This window comes from Sparus aurata, chromosome 11 (assembly GCF_900880675.1).
Source record: "Sparus aurata chromosome 11, fSpaAur1.1, whole genome shotgun sequence".
Taxonomy (NCBI): Eukaryota; Metazoa; Chordata; class Actinopteri; order Spariformes; family Sparidae; genus Sparus; species Sparus aurata.
Window position 1 is genome coordinate 17,891,108 of NC_044197.1, and position 17,794 is coordinate 17,908,901.

At 39.8% G+C, this 17,794-nt stretch overlaps 1 protein-coding gene across 3 annotated transcripts in view; it reads left to right on the forward strand.

Moving 5' to 3' along the window:
* The window catches only part of negr1 (neuronal growth regulator 1), a 174,683-nt gene that overhangs the window by 31,586 nt on the left and 125,303 nt on the right, over positions 1–17,794 (forward strand). For all 3 annotated transcript variants that reach the window (XM_030434227.1, XM_030434230.1, XM_030434229.1), the window contains exon 2: positions 17,301–17,539. In XM_030434227.1, the coding sequence (XP_030290087.1) occupies positions 17,301–17,539 (239 nt within the window). The remainder of the gene's footprint in view (positions 1–17,300; positions 17,540–17,794) is intronic.

Here is a 17,794-nt window from a genome sequence, read left to right on the forward strand (position 1 = left end):
CTGCTAACAAGACCCCCCACCCCCACCCCTTTATTGCAGTAATTTGCAATGACATTTAAAAACACAGCGAGCTCAGCCCTCCGTGTCATCTCAAGAGTCCTCACAGTCTAGACAGTACACAAACACGTTTGTTTGGACTTTGTCTGATTTAATTTGGGGTTGAAGCTCTGTTATTGAGCACTGTAAACTCATCTGTAAACCCTGAGCAGTCCCAGGCAAACAGGCGGTGACTGACTCTACCCCACATCCAGCCTTGACCTATCCCTCTGACTCCACTTCCCTCGCTCTCCGTGGCGCACTGCCAAGCCTGACCTGTCACTTGGGCGGTGAGTGGTGGGTAAACTGTTCGGCAGCAGAATACCCGACCAGGCACATACTGATGAAAGAAATCACCTAACATACACTTCAAAGCGGAACAAATGAGGTAACAAGAGTGGACCGGAATAGGGATGAGTCCATTTAGAAAAACACATATTTTAAAGTGAGATTAATCAGGGACATTTTTTATTTATTTTCTTGCTTTTTCTTTACTGGTATCTTTTATACAATTAACTTGTACACGTCTTCATACTTCAATACAATGCTGCAGCATGTTGACCTGCTTTTTTCTGTACAGCTGTTATTGATAATTGATGTGAAACTCTTAAGTCGTCATCATAGATTGAGGACCACAGCGAGTCTGTGTGTGTGTGTTACTGTGTGCGTGCTGTATATATACATGTGTATACGTATGTGCATTTACATATGTGTTTAAAGTAGTTAATGTACAAGCTAGCTGAGGAAGGAGAGGGAGAAAGGTTGACAGAGAGAGGGGGATTAGGAGGACCTGGGCACAGATGGCTGTGGGAGGCAGATGTCCCTGCTGAGCTGTTCAGACAGTCCCTGCCAGCTCAGAAACGGTAACAGAAGTACGCAGAGCAAATAGGCTACCTCAGAACGGGTGGCTAGATTTGGGAAAGCAGATGCTAAAAAATGCGTTTGGTGCTCGGAAATGTCAGCAGAACCACAACAGTGCGGGAAAACAGCAACCCTCTCAAGAATTGTGTGAAACTCTCGGAAAAAGGTGTGAAAATATGTTTAATGCACTCTATTTCTGTTTGTCTTTTGGATTTCAGTAAAAAAACAAACAAAAAAAAACACCCACAATGCATATAACCCGAAAAACACAAAACTAGTTGTATTAAATAAAAAAAACCCACTGGTCTATATCAGCTAGGGCTGGGCGATATGGCTGAAAAATGTATCGCGATATAAGTGTTTCATATCGCTCGATGTCGACAATTATTGACTTTTATTTTACCCATTTGAAAAACAAAAAATTTGAAAAATAACCCTTTAAATGGTGACTACAGGTAAATTTTCAAGATTTCTGAATCAGAATCTTAGACGTGAGACAAAATAGTGTAGAAGGTGACATTGCTGCTTGACAATATGTTAAAGGGATAGTTTGTGTTTTGAAGTGGGGTCATATAAAGTACATATCAATAGTCCATCTGTTCCCTACCGTAATCACCGATCAGCGCAGCCTGAGTTTGGAGAAGCAGAGAGCCGCTCCAGCCCAGACCCTCAGCTTTGTACTGCATTTAACAGAGTCCAGATGCAAAGTGAATTTTAAGCACCTAAAACAAGGCCCACCCAAAAAACTCTATATTATTGCAAGTGTACGTTGTATAGAGAAAATTTACACCGCTTTACATTGCCGTCAGACCGCCCTTTCTTTTGGCACTACATTTTCTCAACTGCGTTAGTGCAGGTGGGCCGTTGCGCTAATGCGTAGGGATATGGAGGTTCTATGGTCTGTGTCTGTGTCTGAAATTGTTAAGTTTCATTTTGATCGAAAGTAAACAGAGATGCATGCATAAACCTCTCGTCCAGCAACTGGGCCTTGCGCTGTATTTCGCCGCTAGCAGATCACCTGTTTCTAACGGAGTTCAGTGAAATTATCGAAGGTTCTGTCGAACGTATTTTCTATTGATATTGATCACGTGTCTATCGCGATAGATATCGTTATTGTTTTATCGCCCAGCCCTAGTATCAGCGCTCTTTGTTATAATCACCAATCAATCACATTCAGTCAACCCAATGATGCGTCAGATCCTTCATAATCTGACAGGCTCATGCTCACTTTTGATTGTTGGGGTAACTCTTAGTGGTCTTATAGTTTACTCCTTCAGGCTGTATATCACTGGTCATTGTTGTTATTTGTTTCTATAGTCAGTGATGCTTATCTTGCCTTGTGTAGTCTTCTGCTCTGAATAGACCTTGTTTGGACAATAAAAAACTTTCTGATGGATACAACACTGTCATATGTCAGTGAAATCATGTCTTTTTGATAGGATGATGTTGTAATATTCTAAATCAGAATTCTGTCTCAGTTTTGGGATATTACACATAAGTGACTAGTGGATACATGCCACTCTATCATAAATATCAGATGTATTGTATTTTAGTTTTCGATTGAGATTTAGATTGAAAACCCAGATGAAATTCTTCTTGGTTGGAAATAAAGGGTACGTGTTAATGCATAGGTGTGAGAAACATGCCATATGGCAACATACAATGGTGCCACTTATGGGTATTACTTAACTCTCTTATGCATTGTTTAACGTAGAGCTCTCAGTTGTGACAGCATGCTGCTTTTTTATATCACGACAATAAACTGAAAATTGGACAGCAATTTAGTAGATAACAGGATAAAGATGATGCTCCTATGTGTGTTTGTTTGTTTGAGCGAATAAAAAAAACAGATTAGTCGGATTAGTTGATAACCAAAGTAAGTGTTAGTAGGAGTTTTTGATTAATGGCTCCAATCATAGAGAAACCCCCATGATAAGTAATGTGATGGGCTATTTTCTGTCCACACATTATATCATGTATGAAATCAAATGAAGCGTAATTAAAAGACTCCCTGGGCCTAAACAATATCATAGCACCCTGAAATCCATGCGTGCTGTCTGGGGTTTGTCAACCACCCACGGCTTGCCTCAGTTTGATCTCCGCATCTTTTATACACAGCAGAAATGCAGTTATCTGCCTTATTTGTATTCTCCTCTCCTTCCATTCCATATTATCTCTCCTCCCTTCTTTCCATAGGGGATTTACACAGACATGTATTCATGGTGAATGTCAAATGCCAGTCAGTCCGTACAAGCTCACAATTGGTGCATTAATAAGAAGTTGTGAAAACTTGCAGCTGTGAATAACCCTCACTGTTTTTTTGGTAGACAACAGTTGAGTTCATTCAATGACCCAAATGTGCTTCTTCATGAGACATTTTTCTTTTAATTTTTTTGGAAAAGTATTTGCTAAATTGTTAGTCCCCCATCATGCTGGAGCCACAGGGGTTTGGCATGTGCAGTGCCGAACTATCGCTTTTGAAGGACATGGTAATTTGATTTGGGAGATACATATGGCGTATCGGTGCACTGTAGTTAGCTATCCTGTAGCCCTCTCACGCATAGTAATACCCACAGAGGGCTCCACCTGGAGTCATTAAGACTGTGTTAAATGTAAAACACAAGGTTAAAGTCCTGTTAATCGCGGGGGTAAAGTGCCTCTGAAATTCATCTTCAGTCAACACCTCTCTTTTGCTTTGAAAACTCAGTCTCATGTTTACATGTTTTGGTCTGTAAATGATTAATACCAAAAGATCCTGAATTGGTTCAGCAGTATTTCCACTTAAAGTACTTTTTTTAAGGGTGCTCAGATCAAGATTTTTGTAACTCCAAACGGTTTTCAGCTAAAACAACTTGTTGTGTTGTCATATTAAACTGCAGTTCAGTTAAACTGTAACACTTGATGTTTATATGATCGGAAAGTCTCAGTCCTGCTGTGTGTGTTTTGCTCCGCACTAAGCTATTAGCTTTGTCAGCTGTTAGCTCTCATGCTGTAAGGCTCGAAACAACCCGAGTTGCATTGTCTTTCCACTTGCGGATGACAGAAAATGCACTTATTGCGGATAGGCAATCCCGAATGATAAATTCAACTGACTACATCTGACTACAACAGAGTGTATCTTCTCACGCTATTTCCATAGTTACCCTTCTCTCCACAGCTCTGTGTCAGTGCTAGTTAAAAACACTGGCTGGGAACTCGGTGTGAGACCTAACGTTACGAGAATTGTTCCACGGTACTGGTCCATCTATCTCCTCGGTCACAAACGGCTGGCTGGCAGGACCTCACATATGTGTTGTACTGGTTAAACCAAAGGGCACTTAAAATCCACATTTATATTGACAGGAGAAGAGCTTGTGAGCTGTTAGCAGCAGGCGCGTAGCAGAATCCTGCGCTGTGGGTGTCTGTGGCATTTTAGCATCATGTAGAGAAACTCTGTTGTGTGTTTATCTGATGGACTCTTATAAACGGCCATTATAGGGACCACTGATCAAACTTTTAAATATACATCAGCTGATAATGATTGTTGTTGGATCAGGGCACCCTTACTTGTTTTTGCCGCTAACAGGCTGAGGTGGTTATTGTAAGTGTCTGACATTGTAAGGGAAACAAGATTGACTTCCTTGTTAAAGATTAATATGCCTTTTGTAACCAGATACTCAAGAATTGCTCTGAAATCTTGCAAAATGTGAGTTGCACAGGACGACTACAGTGGAAACTAAGCTTGCTGCACTAGTCAGCGTTACCAGTGTTATATGATAGTGGAGTTTATACCCATTACATTACTTGCCCATTGTCTCCACCGTCATTTTGCCTTTTTGATAAAAAACACAATCACAAGACAGATGTTACAATTACGAAACTCATTTAATCCCAATGCTAATCAAGAACCTGATGACGTTAATGAGGGAAAAAGAGTTGGTTACATCACTGAGAAGTTGGAAGTAGGCAGCCTGTCGCCTGAACAGCTAACTGAGACTGCTCCTTTATGTTCCATCACTCCCGCAGACTGTATAAAACTACTCCCTGACATAATTCAAATTGATCCGCTGTCAAAAAATGCAAAAATAAATATTGTTGTTTTACACTGTAGATGCATTTTTGATGAATGACAACGGTAAGTACTGAGACAAGGACTATGGCATCCTACTTCTAACTAAGATTCAACTTGTGTTTTGTCAGTTAAATGCTCTTAATGTGAATCTGCAGTAGTAGGAAATGTTAGCTTGTAGTATGAATCATTTACACCAAAAATATGTACACCTAGGGCTCAGGTTTAAAAATACTGGAATTCGCCTTTAATCTTTGATGTGAGCCTCTGTCAACTTTAAAGTTGGTCTTACTGAGAGAAGGATGAACTGAAAAGACACTCATGAACACCATTGATACTCCCTCCTACCTTAACTTGGAGTGTATGGTGGATCACACCAGTAAGCTCATTTGCACTTGGGATCAGAGGTATGTTGATACTGTCAGATTTCTTTCTCAGTTTGCAAGTTCTGAGTTTCTGAAATTAAAAATGCTTGGTTGAATCAAGTGTATTGTGTCGCCCAAGAAGGCAAGTTGTGAGTTCTTTGCAGTGCAGGAAGCCTGAAGGGAAACTGAAATAACTGAAGTGATTTGAAATGCGTCTTAAGCCTGCAGCTTCCTTTAGTTTCATGAAAGAAATACAGACTCATTCATCTTTTAAGTGCTTATCACTGTGAGTCATTGCTACTGATTTTCAAATGAGAACTGTTTACCAGTAAATCTGTTCAGGCGTTGTGCTCCTGGCCTTTTGCGTGGATCCTTTTTAAAATGGCTGCATGTTAGAAAAATATATGCCGTTTGAGCAAAGGTGCTAGAATATACTGAGTGGTAATCCTAGTTGCTATATGGTCATCTTTAGCAGTAGTGGTTGTGATTGAGTAGTACTGACTGTTAACAGAAGTGCTATCTGACAGGGATTGAAGAACTCCAGAGTTTGCCTTGGGTAATAGATTCCCAGACAATATGCTATTTGTTTAACAGATAATGACGCAGTTGACTGCCTAACTGTTTGATCATCTTTTGTCTAGCTGGGTTTTGAATGTGACATTTCACTGTGTGTGCGTGTATAGCGGACTCCTTTCTGATGAAAATGTATTACGCAGAGCATTCACACATTTATAAGGCGGGATTGTCTTTGGTGGAAAAAAACTCACCCATTATGCCTCTTGCAAAGGCTCCTCTTTATCCTCTCAGAATTCCAGCTCTCAACTTTTATTCAAGCACTCGTTTTCTAAGGCCCATTCATTTTGATTCACTCAAAGTCGAATTTATTCAGTCAGTGTCAGTTCTTGGAAAAAAAAAAAGAATCAATAATGTGGATTAATCCAGAGATTACTCATGTAGAGCTTTGAATGATTTTCTGTACATGAATTAGTTCTAGTGGAAGGACAGGTGTTGACTTGTGCTCAATTTGAAATAAACAGCTTGTGAAATCTCACACGTTTGAGGGGTGTAAATGAGGGAAAAGAGGAGTACAGTACAAACATAGCCTTCCATTACTGTTCACACATGAGAGATGCATACTTGTGTTCAGTGGACAGCTTTGTTTCAGCTGCTTCCACACAAGAAAAAAAACATTCACCCACAGTCTTCAGGCTTTATGTGTATGCACTTGCAGAAAGGAGGGCATGTTCACCTTAAGGGGACCCAAAGCTGGAAGGGACAAGGTGATGCTATATAAGGTTTGTTGTAATAACTGCTGTGGTAACAACAGAGTGGAGCCATTGATTTTATAGTAGTCAGGGGTCTGACAATTTCTTGCTGTTCCCTCAGTTAGAAGCTGCATCTCAGCATCTGTGGAAAATGTTACTGAATTGAAAAAAACAAGAACTCAGAACAGATCAACTTCAAAGTCTCCGCTGTTGAAGTGAGATTTTGGAGTTTCTAATAGCTATGGGACAGTTTTCACCCTGTTCTCTTTCTGTGATGTTAGGTGTTGGTTTCAGCATTGCGTCTGTGTGGATTATAGCTAGAAGGCTTCAGATGTGTCCCACTGGCCACAGTCGACAGGATTATTTTAGGGATTAAGAGCCTGGTGCTCTGTACCTTGGTTGCACAGCACTACAGTCTGTCCTCATTCTCCCTTACTCACTGCATCAACTCAACATGCCACTCCTAAAATATCAAAACCTCCAGCAACAACACACAGACCTACACCAATGCTGACTGGGTACCACCACAATTGAGAGTGAAAATATTATGGATGAATTGGGGATTCATGTAAAAAAAAAAAATATTGATTAATTTATCAACATTGGTGGTAATTTTTACATTGTCCATAGTGCCGCAACTAAAGTTTGTGTTATTTGTCGGCTCATCTTCCAATTAGCTTGTATAGTCATTTGTCAAAAAATAGTGGACTTTTTACTTACTTCATCTGAATATCAACAGTTCAAAGCACTAAAATACTCAATTTACTGCCAAAAACAAAAGCTGCAGTTCCTCACAGGTAAGAAGCTGAACTTGAACAATGTTTGGCGTTTGTTCACTGATTAATTTTCTGACAATCAACTAATAAGCTTAAAAGGTGTTTCAAAGGTAATCAGGTCTGTCAATTTGTCATTCTTTCAAAAATAATTTGTCACTCCGTTAATTTAGTGTTCATCTTTGTGGTCTATCCATCTGGTGATGAAACAAAGGAACAGTAAGAAAGATTTTTTACTTTCCCTTTGTTCAAAAGTACAATGACAAACAAACAGCAAAAATGAAAGCAGTGGGTCCAAAGCAGTGGGCGCACCAATAGTGTGGGCACATCCGAGCACAGTTGCTATTTTGGTTCATGTACTGTGGGTTCAGCTTGCAAAGTGCAAAAGGCCTGAGTTAAGGTGAATATTGTTAAGGTGTCGAGGGAGTAGTGATTAATCTATATGCTTTCAGCTATTCACCTCAGTGTCATTGCTCTGAAACAGCTGAGTCAATGACAGTAAAGCAGGATGACAGCACCACCACAAATTAGGAATAGGCTTCCCAGGAAATCATACTGTTGTCTGGATGTTGTTGCGCCACAGGATGTACACAGGGCACCACAAATCTGCAGCCGGACGCAGATGGTGTGTGTTTTATTAACACTTATTTAGTTCAATGATGAAAGAAATAAATAACAGTTGGGTGTTGCAATTTATATGATTCCATTGATCTAATGTAATTCAAGTCATAATTCCACTATATTAAACATTGCAGAGGGTTACACCATATCTTAAAATGTAATTTGATTTAAAGATAAAATCATCAAAAGAGGTGTCAGTAGAATGAAGTTATGCTTGAAACAGATGTTGTTCTGAGACATCTATTCTCATTCATACATCTAACACTTTCCACAAAATGCCAACAACTTGCTTTGTGCTCTTTGCACCTGTGGAGCACCTACTCTATGCCCAGCACTCGGCATCAGAATTCCACACTGATGAGCAACAAATTTCAAGGCCAGGAAATTACCAACAAAGTCGGAATGCTGCTTATGCTGGTTATTACACCGCCATGAAAATATGACAATAAGGTGTAACGCAGTAGTTGAAAAATGTCCTTTTTGCTTAACAGCGACATTTTCATTTTCTTAATGTCCATTAGTAGTTTGTTTTATGTTCTTGTTATTGTTGAATAATAAATTGACAGAAATTAATCTGCAACAATTTTTAGACCAATTAACAGCATATGTAAGCTTTAGAGGAAAAATGTAACATCCTCAATTCTTAAAAAGCAGCAATAAAGACCCTCAGTGGAAAAAAAGAAAAAAAAAAAACCTTCCCAGCAGGAAAGACCTCAGATTTTCACACACCAGTCACACCTAGCCTCTTTTCACTAGTGCTTCAACATCCACTCAGTCAGTGTGAAATACATTTTCTCATTAGAGGATTCATTGGACAGTTGGGCTCTGCTGAGGGCAATGAGTCATTGTACAGGTTGTAGAGCGTACAGTGGAGGTACAGTCATCGCAACATCTCTCTCTTTATGTGTGAAACGGCTGAAATGGAATGAAACTTCTGCCCCTGACTTCACAATTAAAAGGGTTTTCCTCATGCATTTATATGGCTATATCACTCTCCCTCATTATACTCTTGAAAAACACTTATTTCATCCAAGCCAGTTAAGTGGGTGCCGCTATTAATGGAAACACAAACGCATTGTCTTAAAGCAGATGTTCAACTCAAATGATATTGTGCAGTATTCATTTTTACTCCAGTTTAACACAGATTGGAAAGTGAATTGTTCTAGGTGGTCTTTTCAGTGGCTGAAGCCTGATCTACACTTGTGATCAAGTGTCATTCAGCATGCCGCAGACAGAAATGAAAAGGGACTGACTGTTGTGATAGAGTCTAGTCTAACTGAAGAATACAACATGCCTGTAAAAAGGGCAGAATTTCTCTATTTATTCATTGCAATTTGGTGTCGGTTTCACAGAATTTGACACAAACTGAGATGAAACACTTACAAAAATTGAACAACGTCTTAGCTTAGTGCATCGTTCACAAATACACCTACTGTTACTTGTCATTGTCCACATGTGCCATCACATAAACTGGCAAAGCTGTTAGAAAACAGCACAGTTACGCAGTGGAACAAGTTTTTCAGTCAGTATATTAAACCATCATTAAGTGATTATAACCTTTACACATTTTACTTTTAGAAGCTTAAGAAACTTGACTTTATATAAAACCTGGAACATTTTACATTTTACCAGCTTGCTTTACATAAACCTGAGAACATTTCAGTGCTTTGAAGTAACTTGTATTATGTAAACCTGAGCACATTTCAATTCATCCTCAAATATGCATGTTCTTCTTCAGGAACAGGAACTGATCAGCATGCTCAGAGGTGAGTGCACTTCTCTTGGCAGTGATTAGCACTGGTATGAGTCTCCTGTTTGCAGCAAGCAGAAATGCGTTTCCCACTCAGTGATTGTCACGTAAGGACTCTGTGGCCCCTGAAGTCCATCCATTGCAGGTGAGCACAATTCTCCCTGCAGACTAGAGTACATCCTTCACCTTTCCTCTCGTCTCATCATAACTTTTTTCGGTGAAATATTTTCTGCTTGGTATTTCATTGTAACATTCTGCAACGCCTTTATTTTCGGCCAGGCTGTACGGGCAGGGGGTCCTTGAAAATAAACCCAGTGGTGGACTTCGTAATACTGGCAGCCCTCTGGGACAAGAAAGGGATCTTTGCTGTAAACATTGCATTCACCGCTGAAAGTTGACTTATAATGTTACTTTCTCTTCTTCAGGCAATTAACTTCTGTGCAAGTTTCCTTCATTCGTGTGATAAGTGCCACTGCGAGGAGTCATGAAGTAAAGATGCTTGGGAGTCAAATTGGCAGAGAAATCTGTTTAGGTCAGCATATTTTTTGTAATTGAAATATCGATATTTGGCGTCAGCGTATCGATATTCGTATCACACGAGGAAGGACAATGATATGTTGCCGTATCAATATTTAGTTTCACCCTCAGTCAGTGCGTTTACATGACACTCAAGAAAACCGAAGTACTGGGTTAGTCCGACTATGATCGGATCTTTAAGATGCATGTATACACCTTAGTCTGACTAAAATCGGACCGGATCGGATTTCTCATTGTCGCATTACTCCTGCATGTATACATTTTATCAGATCGGATCGGATTTTACGTTCTGCGCAGGCGCAAGATTTTTTCCCCGGGGCTGCGAGCCGGAAGTAGACGGACGGCGGCAGCTGTCCTCCGAAATCACCGCAAGAAGAGCGTCATTGTGCACCTAGTTTGTGTAATTATCATGTACACCATATACGAAATGTACAAAGATGTAGCTTCTTCTCGCTCTTCGTACGCCATCTTTCTTGAATGCCGAGGCAGCTGGTGACGTAAAGAGGTCAGCCGGAGGTAACTCTGTTACCACTACAGGGTTTTCCCTGCCATTATACGGCTTAGGCGCGGCGCCCAAGCGTTTTTGCCTCCCGCCTAAGCAGGGTTCTCCCCAGACGGTGGAACAGCGGCGCTACGCCGCTATACCGCTAGGTCAGCGGCGCTATACTCTGCGCGTGACGATGAGGAGCGTCCGTCCCCCAGCTGACGGCTAGGAGCTCCCGGCTGAAGGCGATGAGCGTCCGTCCGTCCCCCAGCTGACAGAGTTGATGACCGTCTGTCTGTGCCCCCCCACCCCGGTCTGACGTTGACGAGTGTTTTTCTTTTCCGTGTTAATTAAGATGCCTACCGCTGCCTACTAAGAAAGTAATTTGCTGTTGTATTGTTGGGTCTTTTTATATTATAAATCTCCTATCAGGCGTCTTGTTTCTTTCCTTTATTGAAATTAAAATGATTCACTCCTCAATTTCTTTCTGTACCATGACTAAAACCCATCATATTATATTATATGATAAGTGACACTTTGCACCTTGTTCTGTACATTGTACTGAAGCTAAAGCTGCTTTCATCAATATTTTTGTATAAACACTGGATCAAATGACTGTCCTTGGTATTAAAATGGTCCCTTGTAGTGAGAAACTCAGAATATTACTAGTTCCTGTCAGGTCTGTGAATCAGTTTTGCACATTTCAGCTCATTGCTGCTCCATGTCTGCTGGATGTGAAAGTAGACAACTGCTTGCTAGCCTTCACAGTTCACAAAAAAAGGAATAGAAATAAAAACTCAGACTACATTTCCTCTTCCATTGTTGGAGAAAACAGGTAAAGGTGCCAGGTCAATGTTGTGCTGTTTCCCTTTAAATTGAGCCAGGAAAAACATTCAGAATAGTGAGCTCACATGGGGTCTGCATGGCTTAAAGTTAAAAACGTCCTATGTGTTTATTATATAATGGTAACATAACAACAAATCTCAGACTACAGGGGGAGCCACCCATGAGTATATCCATTTCTTCTGCCAAATGTAGAGGAAAAAGCTGCTGAAGGTGAACTAGTAGACTGTGAAACATTGAAATATGTTTGCAAGACGAGATCTGTGGAATCGGTGCCAGGGAGAATATTTGCAGCTGAGGAACCTAGAAAACAATTAAATAAAGCAAATAAGAATCTGGGTCAGAATGATGCCCCAGCGATAATTATGGCATCCGATCAAAGTGCTTGAATGAGTTTGGCTAAACGGATTACAATCTGCTTCTCTTACCAGCTGCCATACTGTAATTAATGGTTTGTCATCATTCTCCATCCATCTGAGGTGCTCAAAAAACACCAGCTTATCAGTTTCCTTTTTCTGAATTGTGCATAATCACTGGGGTCTGAATTGAAACTCTGTTATTTGTGAGCCAAAATACAGAAAAAAGAGGCTTGCAATGAGCCTGGTTCCTCTGCAGCCGCTTATCAGAAGCAGGGATAAATAAAAGTATCAATTAGTGCATGTTTCAGGTGTCAAAGCTGCTTCAGAGTGGATGCTCTGAGGTCTGTGGAATAATTACCTGAGCTTTGTATAAACCATAGGAAGTCTGCATCCCAGTGGGCTCCTACAGAAATGGGGCTTGATGAAAGCAAAGCCCACCTTAGATGTTATTAGTTTTGTGCAGCTATGCCTGATTGAGGGGATGAACATGCCAAAATATCGATACTACGATATATAGCGATATTTTGTCTTGAGGTATGTTATCGATACACTGGTGCCAAATATCGATATTTAAAAATGTAACAAAAAAAATAATAATAATAAAAAAATAATAATTATTTATTTTATTTTTTTTTGGCCCACCACCACCACCCCTCTTCGGAGGACAGCTTTATCTTTATTCAAACATAGTTATACAACCAAATAAAATTAAAAGAAATGGTTTAAGTAGCTCTGAAACCCACACATACAGATATTTAATGATAGTTGTAGTCAGTGTGTGTGTTAAGAAGAGACACTGTGCAATATACTCTTTGTTTACTTGGCTGTCATTCATGTGAAATTGATTGACAATGTTTTGTAATTCCTGTGAAATGGATTCAGTGCAGTCAATAAATTCTGAATTTCTTCAGTGACACAGATATCGTGATGTATCGTGGATGAAATTCCTTGCAATATATCGATTATCGCAGAATCGCTGTATCGTGATATTATCGTTATTGTGGGCAAAATATTGGGATAGTATTGTATCGCGAGGTACCTGGTGATACCAAGCCCTAGCATTGGAAAGTCTAAGCTATTATCATGACTTTGCTGCAGTTTCAAGGCGATAGATTTCTGTACATAATGTAGCGTATGTGTATTTATTAAGTGTTTTTCATGGTATATTCCAAAATTCTCAGAAAAATGAAAACAAAAATGGCACTCAGGCCCAGCAGTCCCCTTTAATTCGATCAAGCCTAATCCAGTATTTAAACCATAACTGCTTAACCATAATTTAAGCTTGCCAGATCTAGGATCTGCATTCGATTGTACTCTACTCGACTATATTTACAAAAATATTTGTAAAAATGCCTAGCTTAATAACATTTTTGGACCCATCCCATTATCCGGGTCTACTCTGGGTCAGGGGTTGTTCACTGTACAGATTATAAAGCTCATTAGGGTAATGTTGTTATTATTATTATATTGATTTGATTTGAAGAGACCCATCCTCCATGCAAGTTTCATGGAAATCTGTGCGGTAGTTTTGTAAATTCTTACTTACTAACCATCAAAGCCCCAACAAATGGACTCAGGTAAAAACATCACCTCTTTGGTGCAGGTAACAAACCAAACAAGGCAAACTTACAAAAGCCAACTTCTTAAAATACCTTAACAAATGATTGTTATCTCCAAATCCTTGCTTTTACTGGTATTAAGAAGGATCTGCTCTGGCTTATGTTTATCTGTAAAGATGACAGTCAGTTAAATACTCCATCTTTATTGTGCTGGTGATTCACCATCTCTGCATTGAGTAAAAACAAGCTGGACAAGATATTATTTAAAGTGAGATTAAAGTTACATTGTAATGATTGTCTGCGAACACACTCAAGTAAACCAGTACTGATTGATTCTCTCTTCTGTGCAGACAACTGATTTTAGTGGGTTTGTTGATGTACCAGGCAGATTTAGGCCACTGACGATAACCACAACATTTTTTTTATCATAGCACTGTATGTATCCATTGGTATTTTCTATCAATGTTTTGCCTTGAGTCTACAATCCATCAAATTGGTTGATATCACAGACTGCCAAAATGCTTGGCCTAACAGCATCCTAGATACACAGACAAACTCATGCCAGTCTTGTGATGTGTTCCCAAGTAGTTCCAATTCAAACCGGCAGCAGCTAAGGACGGAAGCAGCCAAAGTAAGCAATGACACCTGAGCCAAAGCGCTCATGTAAAAATGGCTCATTTTGAGACACAGCTTTGGGAGGAGGTGTAGAAATGCAGGCATCTGTATGACTCCTTGGTGTGAGATTACAAAGGCGGTGAGATAACAATAATAATTTCTGGGGTAACAGTGATAAGCAAACTGCAAAAACACTGCAAGAACATCAAGGACTGTTTCATCAAGATGGAAAAAAATGTCAAGACTCCTGGTAGAGATCCTAGCTGATAGAAGTGTCCTCCAGCCAGGCTCCTGGCGCTACGCTTTGTATGAGTGCCCCTTAGTCCCAAATCTATCCTTGGAAGGAGGCTGTTAAAAGTTTGTTTCTTTCTTTACGGAGAGTAGTGGCTGTGGTCAGCAGTTTATGTAACTACAGTAAATTAAAGCCAAACTGTGCGTGTTTAAAACAAACCAATCATATGAATGGACAGCAGAGAGGGAGGTTGTGCAACAGGAGTGAGTTTGAGACCTTTTGATAAATGTGTTTAGCTATAAAAACCCAGTCATTATTGAAGTATGTCGTGACTGACATGCATTCAAGCTGACCGCAGCTTCTGATCTCTTTTGATGGAGTACACTTTTCAGCCACCTTTCAGGCCCGCTTGGATGAATATTTGATTCTGAAAGGACAATTTGGGGCGAGAAGAGAGAAAAATCAATAGCAACTGCACTGGAGAAAAACAGTGTTCATAGTTACCCTGTTTTACAAGGATATAATGATGAAAGCACAGCAAGTTGTTGACAAGTTGTTCACATCAGTGGTTGTGGGCTGGAAACAGGTGCATTGTGCTTTAATGTTCAAGCCTTAAACCTGCACACTCAGCAGTCCAACAAAAGCGTGTGAAATTATTAGTCACTGAAGGCCTGTGATCATTGAGGTAGGCAGCGAGCCATGCTACACTTAAAAGGAGATTCTCTCAAAGGCACAAAATGCATTTAAAATTAGCTTCATTTATATCATTTTTATACATTTTTGCAAAGGTCATGGCATGAATTTTTATAATCCTGGGAGCTAAATTTGCACTTGAAGCCCCATAGATCTACCATTATCTGAAAATGATATATAAATAACCCTTAATAAACTCCAGAACCAATGTTAAATTTATTCTTGGTTTGTTGACAAAAAAAGCAGAAAATGAGTGAAACTCGCCTTGAGGCTCCTTCAGTAAATCTTGCCTTAGGGCCAGGAACACTACGGCTCAGGTGGTCAATGGGCTAACTAACTGACAGGTCCATGAGGACTTTCAAAAGGACCTAGAGTTCTCTTGTGTGTTGTTTTTATTACTATCCATTCTCCATTGTTTGCCACTTATTTGTCACTTTACCTCCAGGGCAGTGCCTCCTCTAAGGGGAGGCCAGCCTCGACTAGACCATTGTCCTCTACCGGCTTTCCTGACAGACACTTTCTTGGCATGGAGGTTAAAGAGCTTTGTGGTTAGTGCCAAACTGATTTCCTCGGTGGCTTTACTACTGGTACTGGCAGTCTGCATAGTGTGTTGACAACAGCTAAAGAGCCAAACTTGAATGCCTTTTTTGCTCCTCATTATTACAGTGTTTGTCACAGAATATGATTCGATTTCATAACTCCGTTGAGCGCTGGAATGATGAGTAAATAAACTTCTCTCTGACAGTGATGACCTCAGACTCATCATGCCGTACAATTTATTGTCCCTTTTGTGCCAGAACAATTAGCTTTCACAAGTATTGCGTTGACAATTGTGTTGGCCGTGATTATCAGAGTATGGTCCTAGAATACAGTTTATTCAGAGGATGATTGATTTATTTGTGGCAGGACTGAAGATATTTGGTGTTCTATTTATGATCACATTGAAAAGCTGCATGCAGATACAAGTCATGGAATTATCTCAGCCAATACTGATAACCGATAATTATCCGCTTGCTGGAGAAGACAACCTTCAACTTCACATTTTTATATTTAAAAAGAAGTTCCTTAAAGTTTATGCTCACCAAGGCTAAAATATAGATAGCAATAATATTCCATAAATCTCGTAAGACTAATCGAATGTGTGAACCCTTGTGAAAAATGTATTGTAAATTCCAATTGTGTTGTCTTCATCTCGCACTGTGAGAAACGCCTACACCAACTATGAAAATTTGATTTCTTCTTCTTCTTCTTCTTCTTCTTCTTCTTCTTTACTATGTTTATTGGTGGATAACAAACTGACTTTAAATGTGCATCCCTAGCAGAAACAGCTAGCAGTTGTAACCTTAAACAAGAAAAAAGAAACTCTTCAATTAATCAGCTCTGTCTGATGTTTTCTGACATTAGTGCCATTTTTCTGCTCATCCTAAACACTGCACAAGTATTTCTGAGTGGCTACTACACTCACAGTGCATACATGCCTCTGAACAGACTTCTTCATACTTGTTTATACTTAAAACTTGTGCTTCTAGAGGCAATGAAAGGTGAACGCCTCTATTAAGTGACTAGACAAAGTGTAGTCAATAATGTATTTAAGTAAGTTATTTCTCACATGTGCATTGATGGGATGGAAGAAACTCATTTTTTAATGTCAGTCTGTAAAATCTGAAGAGAAGTCAGAAATGTTAGTAGACATGTTGAATCAACAGCTTGAATATGACTTTCTGTCTGCTACAGCAGAACTCTGACTTGTCTATGAAGGAATAACAAAGACATTTCTTCAGCGTGGTTTTGCCCATTTCAGAGGTCCAACAACAACAGAGCAGCCATCCTCATGCAACTATTACTCATGGCTCTGGCTATTTCTGTCTTTATTCAGTTTGAGTCTTATAGCAGCTATAACATGTTGAGTCACACAGATGTTGAGATTTCCATCTTTTGTGACTCACTGCCTGTAACTAAAAGGACCATATGCTCTCTGGTCTCTTAAAAATATCAATATCAGGCGAACATTTTCAGAATGTCTGTTCATATACATAACATCTCATTACTTGTGTTTTTGAAAGAATTTAAAAACACACACAATCCTGCACCAAGATTAAAATTGCCTGCTGCAGGGGGGAGATCATTCATTAGCAAGAGAGATAAAGGCAATGTATGTAGTGAATCAAATAGTATTCAGTCATCAAACAAGATGGCTTGAAAAACTTCAGCCAACCCGTATTTTTGAAGCTCTAACCAAAGTGTCTCTTGTCGCTGTAGGTGCTACCTGTTGGATGGGATCTCGAAAGGAGCCTGGCTGAACCGCTCAAGCATCATTTTCGCAGGGAACGACAAGTGGTCTGTTGACCCACGTGTGTCCATTGTGTCCAGTGTTGGAGACAAACATGAGTACAGCCTTCAGATACAGAAAGTGGATGTAACTGATGACGGCCAGTACACATGCTCCATTCAGAGTGAGCGCAACCCCCGGCCAAAGCTCCTCAACCTCATTGTTAAAGGTGCGTATGCATCGTCCTTGTTGTTCTGTGCAGACACTTGTCCATGTGTGATTTACCCCTTTTCCATTAGAAATATGTCTGATATTTGATTGGTTAGAGTTGTAAGTTGAAGGACACCCTTTCACACTTTTATTTTGGATTTTTGGCGTTATCTAACGTCCTGTTTGTTACTTATTAGATGGATCATTTAGCCAACATGATTTCAATAGCATCTCCGCCAATAAACTTGTGTTAACCATGTAAATGATGGCAGGG